At 42.8% G+C, this 16889-nt stretch overlaps 2 protein-coding genes and 1 pseudogene across 15 annotated transcripts in view; 2 read left to right on the top strand and 1 right to left on the bottom strand.

Moving 5' to 3' along the window:
* nav3 (neuron navigator 3) overlaps positions 1–16889 on the bottom strand; it is a 245240-nt gene that overhangs the window by 124408 nt on the left and 103943 nt on the right. For all 14 annotated transcript variants that reach the window (XM_042317404.1, XM_042317398.1, XM_042317393.1 and 11 more), the window contains one exon: positions 439–510. In XM_042317404.1, coding sequence (XP_042173338.1) covers positions 439–510 — 72 coding nt within the window. The remainder of the gene's footprint in view (positions 1–438; positions 511–16889) is intronic.
* On the top strand, positions 5888–7462 carry LOC112217114 (chymotrypsin B-like). Its single transcript, XM_024377414.2, has 3 exons — positions 5888–5993; positions 6290–6558; positions 6783–7462. The coding sequence occupies exons 1-3, from the start codon at positions 5942–5944 to the stop codon at positions 7257–7259; spliced, it is 798 nt and encodes a 265-aa protein (XP_024233182.2). The 5' UTR covers positions 5888–5941; the 3' UTR covers positions 7260–7462.
* LOC112217115 lies at positions 9087–10200 on the top strand (annotated as a pseudogene).

Genomic DNA, 16889 nt, shown 5'->3' with positions numbered 1-16889 from the left:
GCACGCTGGTTCCCACCAGCCACAACCGTCTAAGGAGAAACAAATGCTCTGGGAGCCAGACAACCGGTGAAGTATAGGAGCCTGGAACTGTCTGGAAGCCACCACAGCAAGTCATTCTGTTCAATGCAGCATTTGGTAAAATGGCCCCTAATCCACATAGGCTTGAGTTTAATGGCTCACGCACGTCACTGACGCCTGGGATCGCCAAGTGCCGATGTTAGTTTGGCATCAGAGAATAGCCAACACAAAGTATTCCATTATGAAATCCTCTAAGATAGGTGCACAACCAAACCAAATGTAAGAACTTCCTTGTGCCAAGATTTTCACAAGTAGATTATTATGAATTTAAGAGGTTGTACAGTAAAGTACATAATGTGTCATTCATGTCGACATGAACTGAAAGAAGGTGAAGGAAAGTTAGCCATGTGAGAGTCATACCTTGTGTTTTTCTTCTGTGGTGTTGCTCCTATTCCGCTGTGACCCGGGGGGCTACCATACCGCGCAGTGAGACTGTGGAGAGAGCAGAGAGAGACACAGACTTAGTGAAGGAATGAGGCGAACAGCTCTCTGGACTCTTTAAACTGTAGCATCTTTGAGACATCATCTAATGCAATAAGGAGAGAGTCAGAGGAGAGCATTGCGCGAGACAGAGACAGTAACTAACAACACAAGCCCTAGTGAAAGAAGCACATAGTGTGAACCCGTACTGCGGTTCACGCGACGGGACACACATTTCATGTGTATGTCCTCTGTAGCTCAATTGGTAGAGCTTGGAATTGATTTTTTAAATATATTTTTTTATTTAACTAGGCAAGTCAATGAAGAACACATTTTTATTTACAATGAGGCCTAAAACAGTGGGTTAACTGCCTTGTTCAGGGGCAGAACAACTGATTTTTACCTTGTCAGCTCAGGGATTCGATCTAGCAACCTTTCGGTTACTGGCCCAATGCTCTAACCACTAGGCTACCTGCCACCCCTACGCAATTCTTGGATAGTGATAGTGGGTTCAATTCCCGGAACCACCTGCTCGAAAAATGTTTGCACCCATGACTAAGTCACTTTGGATAAAAGTGTCTGCTACATGGCATATATTATTACCATTATATGACTATATTATTACCATTATATTACTATATTATTACCATTATATGACTATATTATTACCATTATATTACTATATTATTACCATTATATGACTATTGTTACCATTATATTACTATATTATTACAATTATATGACTATTATTACCTTTATATTACTATATTATATTATTACCATTATATGACTATATGATTACCATTATATTACTATATTACCATTATATTACTATACTATTACCATTATATTACTATACTATTACCATTATATGACTATATGATTACCATTATATGACTATATTATTACCATTATATGACTATATTATTACCATTATATGACTATACTATTACCATTATATTATTACCATTATATTACTGTATTATATTATTACCATTATATTACTATATTATATTATTATCATTATATTACTATATTTTTATCATTATATTACTATATTATATTATTACCATTATATTACTATACTATTACCATTATATTACTATACTATTACCATTATATTACTATATTATATTATTACCATTATATTACTGTATTATATTATTACCATTATATTACTATATTATATTATTATTATATTACTATATTATTACCATTATATTACTATATTATATTATTACCATTATATTACTATATTATATTATTATCATTATATTACTATACTATTCCCATTATATTACTGTATTATATGATTACCATTATATTACTATATTATATTATTATCATTATATTACTATATTGCTATATTATATTATTATCATTATATTACTATTACCATTATATTACTATATTATATTATTACCATTATATTACTATATTATATTATTACCATTATATTACTGTATTATATTATTACCATTATATTACTATATTATATTATTATCATTATATTACTATATTATTACCATTATATTACTATATTATATTATTACCATTATATTACTATATTATATTATTATCATTATATTACTATACTATTCCCATTATATTACTGTATTATATGATTACCATTATATTACTATATTATATTATTATCATTATATTACTATATTATTACCATTATATTACTCTATTATAACCACATGTTTTTGAAGCATGTAACGGCTTCAATTAGCCTTTAACTGTAAAGCAACTCTCCCTCACCATAATGTGCCACTTCACCGTAATCTCCTACTGAATCTTGACTGATCTCCCTCAAAAAAAGAGTGTTTTAACTTCAGAAATAAAAACACATTCTTAATGAACAAAAGTGAATAAAAAACCCTACAGAGGAAGTGGTGAAGGAAACTCCTCCAGGCAAAGTCATAGTTTACAATGGGACACTCATTCTTAGTCATGTTGAGAGAATTAACGGCGAGGCTGGTGGTTACCGCCTCGCTTGGCCTCTGCTGGCGTTCGACAGGAAATAGTTAGGGAACTCGCGACGGACACAAAGAAAACAACAGAGTGTTTAATGAACAAAAGGACTGCTTTAATCATAGTGAACAACCAGTAAATCAGGGTAAAAGCCAGGTGGTCGGGGTGAGTGGCTCTGAAAGCATGTGGTCTTGCCAAGCTTCATCAACCCCACTATACAGGTCTATTGAGGACTGACTGGTGGGAGCACAGCAGAGATACAACGCCTTGGCCTTTGGGGTCACACTTTACACTGTTCCATTGGGTCACACTTTACATTAAGTTCCATTGGATCACTTTACACTAAGTTCCATTGGGTCACACTATACATTGGGACAGACTTTACATTACGTTACATTGGGTCAGACTTTACATTAAGTTCCATTGGATCACTTTACATTAAGTTCCATTGGATCACTTTACACTAAGTTCCATTGGGTCACACTATACATTGGGACAGACTTTACATTACATTGGGTCAGACTTTACATTAAGTTCCATTGGATCACTTTACACTAAGTTCCATTGGGTCATCACTATACATTGGGACAGACTTTACACTAAGTTCCATTGGATCACTTTACACTAAGTTACATTGGGTCACACTATACATTAAGTTCTTTGGGTCACATATTCCATTGGGACAGACTTTACATTAAGTTCCATTGGATTTACACTTTTGGGTCACACTAACATTGTTCCATTGGGTCACACTACATTGGGACAGACTTTACATTAAGTTCCATTGGATCACTTACATACACTTAAGTTCCAGACTTTACATTAAGTTCCACACTAAGTGGGATCACTTTACATTAAGTTCCATTGGGTCAGACTTTACACTTACATTGGGACAGACTTTACATTAAGTTCCATTGGGACAGACTTTACACTAAGTTCCATTGGATCACTTTACACTAAGTTACATTGGGTCACACTATACATTGGGACAGACTTTACACTAAGTTACGGGTCACACTATACATTGGGACAGACTTTACACTAAGTTCCATTGGATCACACTATACATTGGGACAGACTTTACACTAAGTTACATTGGGTCACACTATACATTGGGACAGACTTTACACTAAGTTCCATTGGGTCACACTTTACATTGGGACAGTTCCATTGGATCACTTTACACTAAGTTACATTGGGTCACACTATACATTACAGTTCCATTGGGACTTTGGGATCACTTTACATTGGGACAGACTTTACACTAAGTTCCATTGGGTCACTTTACACTATACATTGGGACAGACTTTACATTAAGTTCCATTGGATCACTTTACACTAAGTTCCATTGGATCACTTTACACTAAGTTCCATTGGATCACTTTACACTAAGTTACATTGGGTCACACTATACATTGGGACAGACTTTACATTACGTTACATTGGGTCAGACTTTACATTAAGTTGCCACTGTTTTCATTTTTAAAACAGGAAAAACAAATATGCTGATGTTACTGTTAACTGTTAATATGACAGTATGGACGGGCCGTGATAATCTAGACATTCATTTTTTCTCAATTGGTTTGACACAATGAGGGACGTTCAAATCTCCCAAAAGATTTAACACAACCATCAAACCATTAGTATGCTTTCATTGTTTTACACAAATATAAAAATGTTAAACACATTTTCGCTAAAAACACTCACAAAAAAAGTTAAATAGTCAGGTGAGTAATCCTGTATGTAATATTTAAACATCATCAACTCAATTGCTGAGATGCATAGCACAACAAAACATTAACAGTGATATGTAACATTATGTTAGCCTGATAGCAATAGGCAACATTATGTTAGCCTGATAGCAATAGGCAACATTATGTTAGCCTGATAGCAATAGGCAACATTATGTTAGCCTGATAGCAATAGGTAACATTATGTTAGCCTGATAGCAATAGGCAACATTATGTTAACCTGATAGAAATAGGTAACATTATGTTAGCCTGATAGCAATAGGCAACATTATGTTAGCTGATAGCAATAGGCCACATTATGTTAGCCTGATAGCAATAGGCAACATTATGTTAGCCTGATAGCAATATGTTAGCCTGATATAGGCAACATTATGTTAGCCTGATAGCAATAGGCAACATTATGTTAGCCTGATAGCAATAGGCAACATTATGTTAGCCTGATAGCAATAGGTAACATTATGTTAGCCTGATAGCAATAGGCAACATTATGTTAGCCTGATAGCAATAGGCAACATTATGTTAGCCTGATAGCAATAGGTAACATTATGTTAGCCTGATAGCAATAGGTAACATTATGTTAGCCTGATAGCAATAGGTAACATTATGTTAGCCTGATAGCAATAGGTAACATTATGTTAGCCTGATAGCAATAGGCAACATTATGTTAGCCTGATAGAGGTGTAAGGATCGAGGACAAAGTGGTTTTAGTATGTAATAATCTTCAGTGATATAAGTCAAAAGACTAAAACAAGAGGAACACATAGTGAAAGGGACCCTAGAGAGTTGTTATCTGGGGTTTTGAATTGCAGGTGTGTTTTTTTCCAGTGGAGAGGGAATGGACATGTGTTATCAGGCCAACCAAGGACACATGTAGGAAAAAGGGTCACATCACTACAAAATGAGAAAAATAACAAGAAAATACCAAATGATTCCCCATGAGACTCAAATTCATTCATGATCATGCAATATGAATTTTACACAACACTGTATAAAAGGGTTGCATATAAAGTGTTAAAACTGTTAGCTAAAACCTTCTCTAGCACTATTCAGAGCTATACATGTACATCTCTGGTTTGAAAATACATTTAAAATGACGTTGGATACAGTATATCGAAACAACATGTTCCACATACTATATGTAATGCTCAATCTTACAAAGTGTCCAAACTGCTTCCTATGTCTCAATGAACCCTGGGAGATGTACTACAAGATGAGGGGGAGGAGAGGTTGTCTTTCTTGCACTAACACTCACACTTGTCATTGTCTTACTAGCAGGGACTTTGCTGATAGCTGCTTTATTGAGGACACTGTGCTTACTATGACTGTGAGATGTGATTGTCTCACCTAGCTATCTTAAGATGACTGCACTAACTGCAAGTCGCTCTGGATAAGAGCGTCTGCTAAAACAAATACTAAAATGTCATCATAATAGGGTTGAGTGGGAAGGGGGCCTTTCCCTCTGTGATGGTAAGAGGCTGTTTGGAGCACAGTTTCTGAGAGCACTCAAGGTCATGTTTCAATAACTGCTCTAAACCTCCTATTTCATGGCTGAGAACTGTCTGATCGCCCAGCGTCGATAAGCAGCTGGATACATCATTCCCCTCCTTGAGGTTAATATTCTACCATGGACACACCTCGGTCTCCCATTGGTTATAGACAGGTGGGGTTTGGGAATAAATAGGGTCCCTGGTCCACTAGACTGTCACATTCTCACAATGGCTTTCCTCTGGTTCGTGTCCTGTCTCGCCTTCATCAGCGCCGCCTACGGTGAGTATTCATTCCTTCTCTTTACCTACACTGTTACCTCCTTGATTTAACCCTTAACCCTTGTTTTAATGCTAAAAGTGTAAAAGTAAGTTGTGGAGTTCCTCAAGGCTCTGGTCTTGGACCACTACTGTTCTCATTATGTGCTACTGCTACTTTGCTAGCACTTGGTGATGTTATTTGGAAACACTTCCGTACGTTGGATGCCCATGGTTGAGTATGTTGCATTAAACAGAGCATTTACTGTTGTTATAAAACATGACGAGCTAAGTGTTTACAAAATATTCTCATGTAACCAGGCTGCGGCATCCCCGCCATCAAGCCCGAGGTGTCTGGCTATGCCCGCATCGTTAATGGTGAGGAGGCTGTGCCCCACTCCTGGCCCTGGCAGGTATCTCTGCAGCAGACCAGCGGCTTCCACTTCTGTGGGGGATCCCTGATCAACGAGAACTGGGTGGTCACCGCCGCTCACTGCAACGTCGCTACCTACCACCGCGTGATTGTTGGAGAGCACAAGAAGGGCAGTGGCAACAACGCTGAGGACATCCAGATCCTGAAGCCAGCTAAGGTACAGCACAGTCACACATCCTCCTCTATAGCTCTGGGTAGAAGTTCCCCTCAGGCGCTGATCTAGGATCAGCCTATCCCCCGCCAGCTCAGCTGATCCGATCAGTGATCCGTCGGAGCAACGTCGTCCTGTAGTCCTACCTGAACTCTCCATTTCATAAAGGTTTCAGTTCTAACCATCCCTTCTCTACCTCAACCCACCGCACCCCCTCTCCTCACCCACAGGTGTTCACCCACCCCAAGTGGAACCCCAGTACCATCAACAATGATATCTCCCTGATCAAGCTGTCCACCCCTGCTGTCCTGAACACCAATGTGTCCCCGGTGTGCCTGGCTGAGACCGCCGACGTCTTTGCACCTGGCATGACCTGTGTGACCTCCGGCTGGGGTCTGCTGCGCTACAATGCTATCAACACCCCTAACCAGCTGCAGCAGGCTGCTCTGCCCCTGCTGTCCAACGAGCAGTGCAAGGAGCACTGGGGGAGCAGCATCTCCGACGTCATGATCTGTGCCGGTGGTGCTGGTGCTACCTCCTGCATGGGTGACTCCGGTGGCCCCCTGGTCTGTGAGAAGGACAACGTCTGGACCCTGGTCGGTATTGTGTCCTGGGGCAGCAGCCGTTGCTCCACCACCACCCCCGCTGTGTACGCCCGCGTCACCGAGCTCCGTTCCTGGGTGGACCAGACCCTGGCCGCCAACTAAGAGCCATGCTGCAGCGTCCCTGTCCATACTGTATATTGCTATGTCATTTTATGCATTGTTATGTCATACTATGTATTGCTATGTCATTCTATATATTACTATGTAATGTACAACACCTAAACATTAGCTACCAGGACTGAGAGTGCCACCCATTGGTCTGAACTGAACATGACATTCAATAAACATACTTGAACATAAAAAAATATTATTGTGCAGTAATTGTATGATTACTACATTCACATAATATTTTAGTACACGAGAGGAACTTAATGTAAAGTTTTACCACAGTCGTGTTACTGCTGACTGAATCTACTGCTAGTGTTAGGGGTCTCGAATGGTTGAGGGACAGCTATTTGAGAACTGTGAGAGGGGATCTTGGAGGGTTCGGGTTCACGTTTTTTGGCCTAGTGGGAGATCTGTCAACGTGCCCTTGAGCAGGGCATTGACCCTGGATGCTTCTGTGTGTCGCTCTGAATGGGAGTCTGTTGGATGATGTAGTTGTTGAGCGGCTTCACTGCAAGTATATTGTATGTTTCGGATTTTCAAATTTAAAAATAAATAAATAAAAAGCTACAGTAGCACGGAATCATTGACAAGACTTAAAACCTAGTGTATAAGGGCTATTATAAACCGAGGAATTTTGGATCCTGGATGCTGATTGGCTGAAACAGCATTCCAGCTGTGTGTATATCATCGATATTCCAAGGGTATGATGCAAACATACTTGTTGCTGTTCTATCTGAAAGTTTCATGACGCTATTCTTGATATGCCACAGCAAATGACAAAAGAAAAGCAATAAGCTTCTATTAAGGCATGACCTAACCTGGTATCTAGCCTAGCGTTTGGTTTGCAACAGTCACATACAGCAGACACATAACAACATGTGCCATTTTAACGAGGCTAATCAGGAAGTGTTCATTCCATCTCTCGCTCTACCTTTCTATCCAAAGTAAAGACGCAGACCGTGTCTGAATACCCATACTTGCGTTCTAGTCAGCATTTTGGATGTGTGAAAATATAACGTTTTATAGTATGTGAAAAGTAGAAAGTTGCTTTAAAACGCCAGGATGTTATACTCATTTTGAGCGAGATGCATATGTTGTGATGTATCTGCTGTGTGTGACTGTAGAAATCGCTGCACACTATTGAGGAAGAGAATCAATGCACAGCCACACACATACCTGCCGACACATGCATTAATACACACATGCACTCTCGGACAAGGGACCAACCCAGAGAGCATAATGCATTATATGTTAACTATCTATCTCGCTTAGCTTGTTGGCATCAGTCATGTCATTAGCTTCCGCGAGCTCGTTAACCATCTTCACAGCCAGCTATCGTCCTAGCAAAGTGAACTAGCTAGACAGCTAAGTTTTGGCATGTGCCTAGCTTTTCCAAATATATGTTGTTAGCTAACATAGCTACCTACAGTAGTCCATGCTTATGTTCCTAGTTCTTTTCAATAAATGCAGTAAATGTCAACAAGCACACAATAATCAAAAATGTAAAAATAGGATTTAATTTTTTTGTTTGTTATATTAGCATTAAGCTAAGATAAGAGGCCGTTTTGAGCAGAGTCTCACCCTCCTGGTACTTGACTGAGAAATGTTTGATTGCCCAGCATTGACAAGCAGCTGGACATCCCCCTAGCATTGTAGAACCAGCCTGATTGCTAAGTTTACAATTTTATCAGTCTGGAGTCCCAACTCATCAGACTGGTTCCAGCAGGATGACATCCTTGATGTTAATATTCTACCATGGCTACCCTGGGCTTTTGGGAGGGTTGGACACACCACAGTCTCTGATTGGTTACAGGTGGATGGGGTTTGGAGATAAATAGTATCTCTGTCTTCTAGACTGTCGCGTTATCACAATGGCTTTTCTCTGGTTCATCTCCTGTCTCGCGTTTGTAAGCGCCGCCTACGTCTGCGGTACCCCCGCATTCTCTCCCGTGGCTATGGCCGCTTCCTCAATGGTGAGGAGGCTGTGCCCCACTCCTGGCCCTGGCAGGTATCCCTGCAGCAATCTGGCACCCACTTCTGTGGAGTTTCCCTGACACACGAGTACTAGGTGGTGACTGCTGCTCACTGCGATGTCAAGACCTCCCACGACATGCTCATGAGCAATGAGGCCATCCAGATCCTGAAGCCTGCTAAAGTGTTCACCCGCTCCAGGTGGAACCCCAGCACCATCAAAAATGACATCCTCTTGATCAAGCTGGCCACCCCCACCACCCTGAGCGCCAAAGTGTCCCCGTGTGTCTGGCTTCGTACGAAGACAACTTCGCCCCTGGCATGACCTGTGTGACTTCCGGCTGGTGCATGAGCAGCTACCAGCTTGCCAATTACCCCAACAAAACTGCAGCAGGGTGCTGTGCCCCTCCTGTCTGAGGAGGAGTGCAAGAAGCACTGAGGAAACATGATTCATGAAATGTGCTGGTGGTAAAGGTGTTTCCTCCTGCATGGGGGACTCCGGTGGCACCCTGCTCTGTGAGAAGAACAAGGTGTGGAGCCTGGTCGGTATTGTGTTCTGGGGCAGCAGTGGTTGCTCTACCTCTACCCCCTCTGTGTACACCGGAGTCGCCGAGGTTCGCACCTGGGTGGACATGACCATGATGCTCAACTAAGAGCAATGCCACAGTTTCCCTGTCCAGAAAAATATGTACTGCTACACCATTCTAGGTTTTGTATATCTATGTTTCAGTGGAGGCTGCAGAGGTAAGGACGGCTCATAATAATGGCCGGAGTGAATGGAATGGCATCAAACAGATGGGTGTGTTTGATGTATTTGATACCATTCCACTGATTCCGCTTCTGCAATTACCACGAGCCCATCCTCCCCATATTAAACAGTATTTTTACTACTTGATGAATTTAAATGCTGTGCACCCTTTGATAATCAAGAGACCCTTGGGTATGTTGTGGATCACAGGAGGTTGGTGACACCTTAATTGAGGAGAACGGGCTCGTGGTAATGGCTGGAGCGGAACCAGTCGAATGGTATAAAATGCATCAAACACATGGTTTCCAGGTGTTTGTTGACATTCCATTTTCTCTGTTCCGGCCATTATTATGAGCTGTTCCGTCTCCTAAAGTTGATTCAGCTGCGGGATCGGGGCACCACCAGCACAGAGCTTGCTCAGGAATGACAGCAGGCAGGTGTGAGTGCATCTGCACGCACAGTGAGGCAAAGACTTTTGGAGGATGGCCTGGTGTCAAGAAGGGCAGCAAAGAAGCCACTTCTCTCCACAAAAAAACATTAGGGACAGACTGATATTCTGGAAAGGTACAGGGATTGGACTGCTGAGGACTGGGGTAAAGTCATTTTCTCTGATGAATCGCCTTTCCGATTGTTTGGGGCATCTGGAAAAAAAGCTTGTCCGGAGAAGACAAGGTGAGCGCTACCATCAGTCCTGTGTCATGCCAACAGTAAAGCATCCTGAGACCATTCATGTGTGGGTTTGCTTCTCAGCCAAATGAGTGGGCTCACTCACAATCTTGCCTAAGAACACAGCCATGAATAAAGAATGGTACCAACACATCCTCTGAGAGCAACTTCTCCCAACCATCCAGGAACAGTTTGGTGATGAACAATGCCTTTTCCAGCATGATGGAGCACATTGCCATAAGGCAAAAGTGATAACTAAGTGGCTCGGGGAACAAAACATCGATATTTTTGGTCCATGGCCAGGAAACTCCCCAGACCTTAATCCAATTGAGAACTTGTGGTCAATCCTCAAGAGGCAGGTGGACAAACCAAAATCCACAATTTCTGACAAACTCCAAGCATTTATTATGCGAGAATGGGCCGCCATCAGTCAGGATGTGGCCCAGAAGTTAATTGACAGCATGCCAGGGCAGATTGCAGAGGTCTTGAAAAAGAAGGGTCAACCCTGCAAATTTAGACTTTTTGCACCAACTTCATGTAATTGTCAATAAAAGTATTTGACACTTGTAATTATACTTCAGTATTCCATAGTAACATCTGACAAAAATATCTAAAGACACTGAAGCAGCAAACTTTGTGGAAATTAATATTTGTGTCATTCTCAAAACTTTTGGCCACGACTGTACTCTGTAAATCACACATGCAATACTGTAGCCTAATTCCCAAAGCTGACCCACTAAGACTCCTAACAACGCCAGAGTTGACTCATGAAAGCTGACCTCCCTGGCCTTTAACTGTCATCACAAACAAACAAAACACACAGGTTTCTGAATAAACAATGGCATTGGTCATCTAGAATTACCTGATCTTGCCTGACAGTCAGGACATGTCCTCTGTGTATATCTGTTTGTTAGTTATTTAGTTTTAGGCTAGTGGAAGAGATGAGGGCCAATAAGCCCACCCATAAGAGGTGAGTGACACCCAGTCCCAGTGCCAGTTGCCTTGGAATGTAAATGAAGACTAGACTGAACACTTAATGCATGCTGGGTAAATTGGCACACTCACTCAATAATTATCAGAATAAAATAACTGTGGTTTTCAAATTAGTGCAGTTTTACAGAAGCGACAGAAGGGATATGCAGATTATCAAAAGCATTTAGATTGCATTTCTAACTATTCTTATAAGATATAAATATTCAGGTCATCTTTATGGTTCACAGGTCACTTCCTCCCAGATGGGAGAGAGACAGGAAAAGGAAGGACAGATGGAAGGAAGTTGGGAGAGGGAGGTTTTGGTGCCACTTGTGATGAGAAAGTATTCCATTTTACAGAATAAATAAATCATTTATTAGACATTATTTCTCAGTTGGTTTCATTAGGGCTACTGAAGAGATCTTATCTTAGATTAAAACCGGGCAACACAGAGCCATACCCTTATCAATGCATGGTTGGCCTCCCAATGAACTCCCAACTCCCAATGAAAGTGATAACGATCATTTGGTGTAGCGTAGTGCTCCTGTTCAAATTACCCCCAACTCTAATGAGTTTTAGTCAAACTGACTGTCTAAGTCGTAACTGTGGACGCTCTCTCTCCCTAGTAAATTAACATAGCTTTGATTTGATTTTGAGGAGGTGCCAAGTCATTGTTGGCTACTAATTAACCAAACAAGGCAGACGAAGAAAAGCACCTGGGCGGAGTCCCCACTTCCGTTTTTTAGGGGAAACGGAAGTTAGATTGAAAATTCTGTATCCCTGAGAACCAGAAACATTTGGTTTCTGACAACACCGTTAAGGGTGGCTGCTAATTGACCTCTGAGATATCCATTATGCATGGCTCTTCTTCTGCTGTATGCAAATGAGCTAAATAAGTACCAAATCAAATCAAATCAAATCTAATCAAATGTTATTTGTCACATACACATGGTTAGCAGATGTTAATGCGAGTGTAGCGAAATGCTTGTGCTTCTAGTTCCGACAATGCAGTAATAACGAGCAAGTAATCTAACTAACAATTCCCAAAAAAAACTACTGTCTTATACACAGTGTAAGGGGATAAAGAATATGTACATAAGGATATATGAATGAGTGATGGTACAGAGCAGCATAGGCAAGATACAGTAGATGATATCGAGTACAGTATATACATATGAGATAAGTATGTAAACCAAGTGGCATAGTTAAAGTGGCTAGTGATACATGTATTACATAAGGATGCAGTCGATGATATAGAGTACAGTATCAACGTATGCATATGAGATGAACAATGTAGGGTAAGTAACATTATATAAGGTAGCATTGTTTAAAGTGGCTAGTGATATATTTACATCATTTCCCATCAATTCCCATGATTAAAGTGGCTGGAGTAGAGTCAGTGTCATTGACAGTGTGTTGGCAGTAGCCACTCAATGTTAGTGGTGGCTGTTTAACAGTCTGATGGCCTTGAGATAGAAGCTGTTTTTCAGTCTCTCGGTCCCAGCTTTGATGCACCTGTACTGACCTCGCCTTCTGGATGACAGCGGGGTGAACAGGCAGTGGCTCGGGTGGTTGATGTCCTTGATGATCTTTATGGCCTTCCTGTAGCATCGGGTAGTGTAGGTGTCCTGGAGGGCAGGTAGTTTGCCCCGGTGATGCGTTGTGCAGACCTCACTACCCTCTGGAGAGCCTTACGGTTGAGGGCGGTGCAGTTGCCATACCAGGCGGTGATACAGCCCGCCAGGATGCTCTCGATTGTGCATCTGTAGAAGTTTGTGAGTGCTTTTGGTGACAAGCCGAATTTCTTCAGCCTCCTGAGGTTGAAGAGGCGCTGCTGCGCCTTCCTCACGATGCTGTCTGTGTGAGTGGACCAATTCAGTTTGTCTGTGATGTGTATGCCGAGGAACTTAAAACTTGCTACCCTCTCCACTACTGTTCCATCGATGTGGATGGGGGTGTTCCCTCTGCTGTTTCCTGAAGTCCACAATCATCTCCTTAGTTTTGTTGACGTTGAGTGTGAGGTTATTTTCCTGACACCACACTCCGAGGGCCCTCACCTCCTCCCTGTAGGCCGTCTCGTCGTTGTTGGTAATCAAGCCTACCACTGTTGTGTCGTCCGCAAACTTGATGATTGAGTTGGAGGCGTGCATGGCCACGCAGTCGTGGGTGAACAGGGAGTACAGGAGAGGGCTCAGAACGCACCCTTGTGGGGCCCCAGTGTTGAGGATCAGCGGGGAGGAGATGTTGTTGCCTACCCTCACCACCTGGGGGCGGCCCGTCAGGAAGTCCAGTACCCAGTTGCACAGGGCGGGGTCGAGACCCAGGGTCTCGAGCTTGATGACGAGCTTGGAGGGTACTATGGTGTTGAATGCCGAGCTGTAGTCGATGAACAGCATTCTCACATAGGTATTCCTCTTGTCCAGATGGGTTAGGGCAGTGTGCAGTGTGGTTGAGATTGCATCGTCTGTGGACCTATTTGGGCGGTAAGCAAATTGGAGTGGGTCAAGGGTGTCAGGTATGGTGGAGGTGATATGGTCCTTGACTAGTCTCTCAAAGCACTTCATGATGACGGATGTGAGTGCTACGGGCGGTAGTCGTTTAGCTCAGTTACCTTAGCTTTCTTGGGAACAGGAACAATGGTGGCCCTCTTGAAGCATGTGGGAACAGCAGACTGGTATAGGGATTGATTGAATATGTCCGTAAACACACCGGCCAGCTGGTCTGCGCATGCTCTGAGGGCGCGGCTGGGGATGCCGTCTGGGCCTGCAGCCTTGCGAGGGTTAACACGTTTAAATGTCTTACTCACTTCGGCTGCAGTGAAGGAGAGACCGCATGTTTCCGTTGCAGGCCGTGTCAGTGGCACTGTATTGTCCTCAAAGCGGGCAAAAAGTTATTTAGTCTGCCTGGGAGCAAGACATCCTGGTCCGTGACTGGGCTGGGTTTCTTCCTGTAGTCCGTGATTGACTGTAGACCCTGCCACATACCTCTTGTGTCTGAGCCGTTGAATTGAGATTCTACTTTGTCTCTATACTGACGCTTAGCTTGTTTGATAGCCTTGCAGAGGGAATAGCTACACTGTTTGTATTCGGTCATGTTTCCGGTCACCTTGCCCTGATTAAAAGCAGTGGTTCGCGCTTTCAGTTTCACGCGAATGCTGCCATCAATCCACGGTTTCTGGTTTGGGAATGTTTTAATCGTTGCTATGGGAACGACATCTTCAACGCACGTTCTAATGAACTCGCACACCGTATCAGCGTATTCGTCAATGTTGTTGTCTGACGCAATACGAAACATCTCCCAGTCCACGTGATGGAAGCAGTCTTGGAGTGTGGAGTCAGCTTGGTCGGACCAGCGTTGAACAGACCTCAGCGTGGGAGCTTCTTGTTTTAGTTTCTGTCTGTAGGCAGGGATCAACAAAATGGAGTCGTGGTCAGCTTTTCCGAAAGGGGGCGGGGCAGGGCCTTATATGCGTCGCGGAAGTTAGAGTAACAATGATCCAGGGTCTTTCCACCCCTGGTTGCGCAATCGATATGCTGATAAAATTTAGGGAGTCTTGTTTTCAGATTAGCCTTGTTAAAATCCCCAGCTACAATGAATGCAGCCTCCGGATAAATCGTTTCCAGTTTGCAGAGAGTTAAATAAAGTTCGTTCAGAGCCATCGATGTGTCTGCTTGGGGGGGGATATATACGGCTGTGATTATAATCGAAGAGAATTCTCTTGGTAGATAATGCGGTCTACATTTGATTGTGAGGAATTCTAAATCAGGTGAACAGAAGGATTTGAGTTCCTGTATGTTTCTTTCATCACACCATGTCACGTTGGCCATAAGGCATACGCCCCCGCCCGTCTTCTTACCAGAAAGATGTTTGTTTCTGTCGGCGCGATGCGTGGAGAAACCCGCTGGCTGCACCGCTTCGGATTGCGTCTCTCCAGTTAGCCATGTTTCCGTGAAGCAGAGAACGTTACAGTCTCTGATGTCCCTCTGGAATGCTACCCTTGCTCGGATTTCATCAACCTTGTTGTCAAGAGACTGGACATTGGCAAGAAGAATGCTAGGGAGTGGTGCACGATGTGCCCGTCTCCGGAGTCTGACCAGAAGACCGCTTCGTTTCCCTCTTTTTCTGAGTCGTTTTTTTTTTGGGTCGCTGCATGTGAACCATTCCGTGGCACTGGTTGTAAGGCAGAACACAGGATCCGCATCGCGAAAAACATATTCTTGGTCGTACTGATGGTGAGTTGACGCTGATCTTATATTCAGTAGTTCTTCTCGGCTGTATGTAAAGAAACCTAAGATGACCTGGGGTACTAGTGCTCCATAGAGCTCTAATGAGCTAGGGAAGTACCATTGAGCTTCAATGAGCTAGGGAAGTACCATTGAGCATCAATGAGCTAGGGAAGTACCATAGAGCTTCAATGAGCCAGGGAAGTACCATTGAGCTTCAATGAGCTAAGGAAGTACCATTGAGCATCAATGAGCTAGGGAAGTACCACAGAGCTTCAATGAGCTAGGGAAGTACCATTGAGCATCAATGAGCTAGGGAAGTACCATAGAGCTTCAATGAGCTAGGGAAGTATCATAGAGCATCATCGACCAGGCCAAGGCTTTCGACTCTGTCAATCACCACATTCTTATTGGCAGACTCGACAGCATTGGTTTCTCAAATGATTGCCTCGCCTGGTTCACCAACTACTTCTCTGATATTCAGTATGTCAAATCGGAGGGCCTGTTGTCCGGTCCTCTGGCAGTCTCTATGGGGGTGCCGCAGGGTTAAATTCTTGGGCTGACTCTCTTCTCTGTATACATCAATGATGTCGCTCTTGCTGCTGGTGATTCTCTAATCCACCTCTAAGCAGACGACACCATTCTGTATACTTCTGGCCCCTTTTTGGACAATGTATTAACCAACCTCCAGATGAGCTTCAATGCCATACAACTCTCCTTCTGTGGCCTCCAACTGCTCTTAAATGCAAGTAAAACTAAATGCATGCTATTCAATCGATCACTGCCTGCACCTGCCCGCCCATCCAGCATCACTACTCTGGACGGCTCTGACTTAGAATACGTGGACAACTACAAATACCTAGGTGTCTGGTTAGACTGTAAACTCTCCTTCCAGACTCACATCAAGCATCTCCAATCCAAAATTAAATCTACAATCGACTTCCTATTTCACAACAAAGCATCCTTCACTCATGCTGCCAAACATACCCTCGTCAAACTGACCATCTTACCGATCCTCGACTTCGGCGATGTCATCTATAAAAT

Source organism: Oncorhynchus tshawytscha, unplaced genomic scaffold (genome assembly GCF_018296145.1).
Source record: "Oncorhynchus tshawytscha isolate Ot180627B unplaced genomic scaffold, Otsh_v2.0 Un_contig_8446_pilon_pilon, whole genome shotgun sequence".
Taxonomy (NCBI): Eukaryota; Metazoa; Chordata; class Actinopteri; order Salmoniformes; family Salmonidae; genus Oncorhynchus; species Oncorhynchus tshawytscha.
This window is presented reverse-complemented; position numbering and strand designations above follow the sequence as displayed.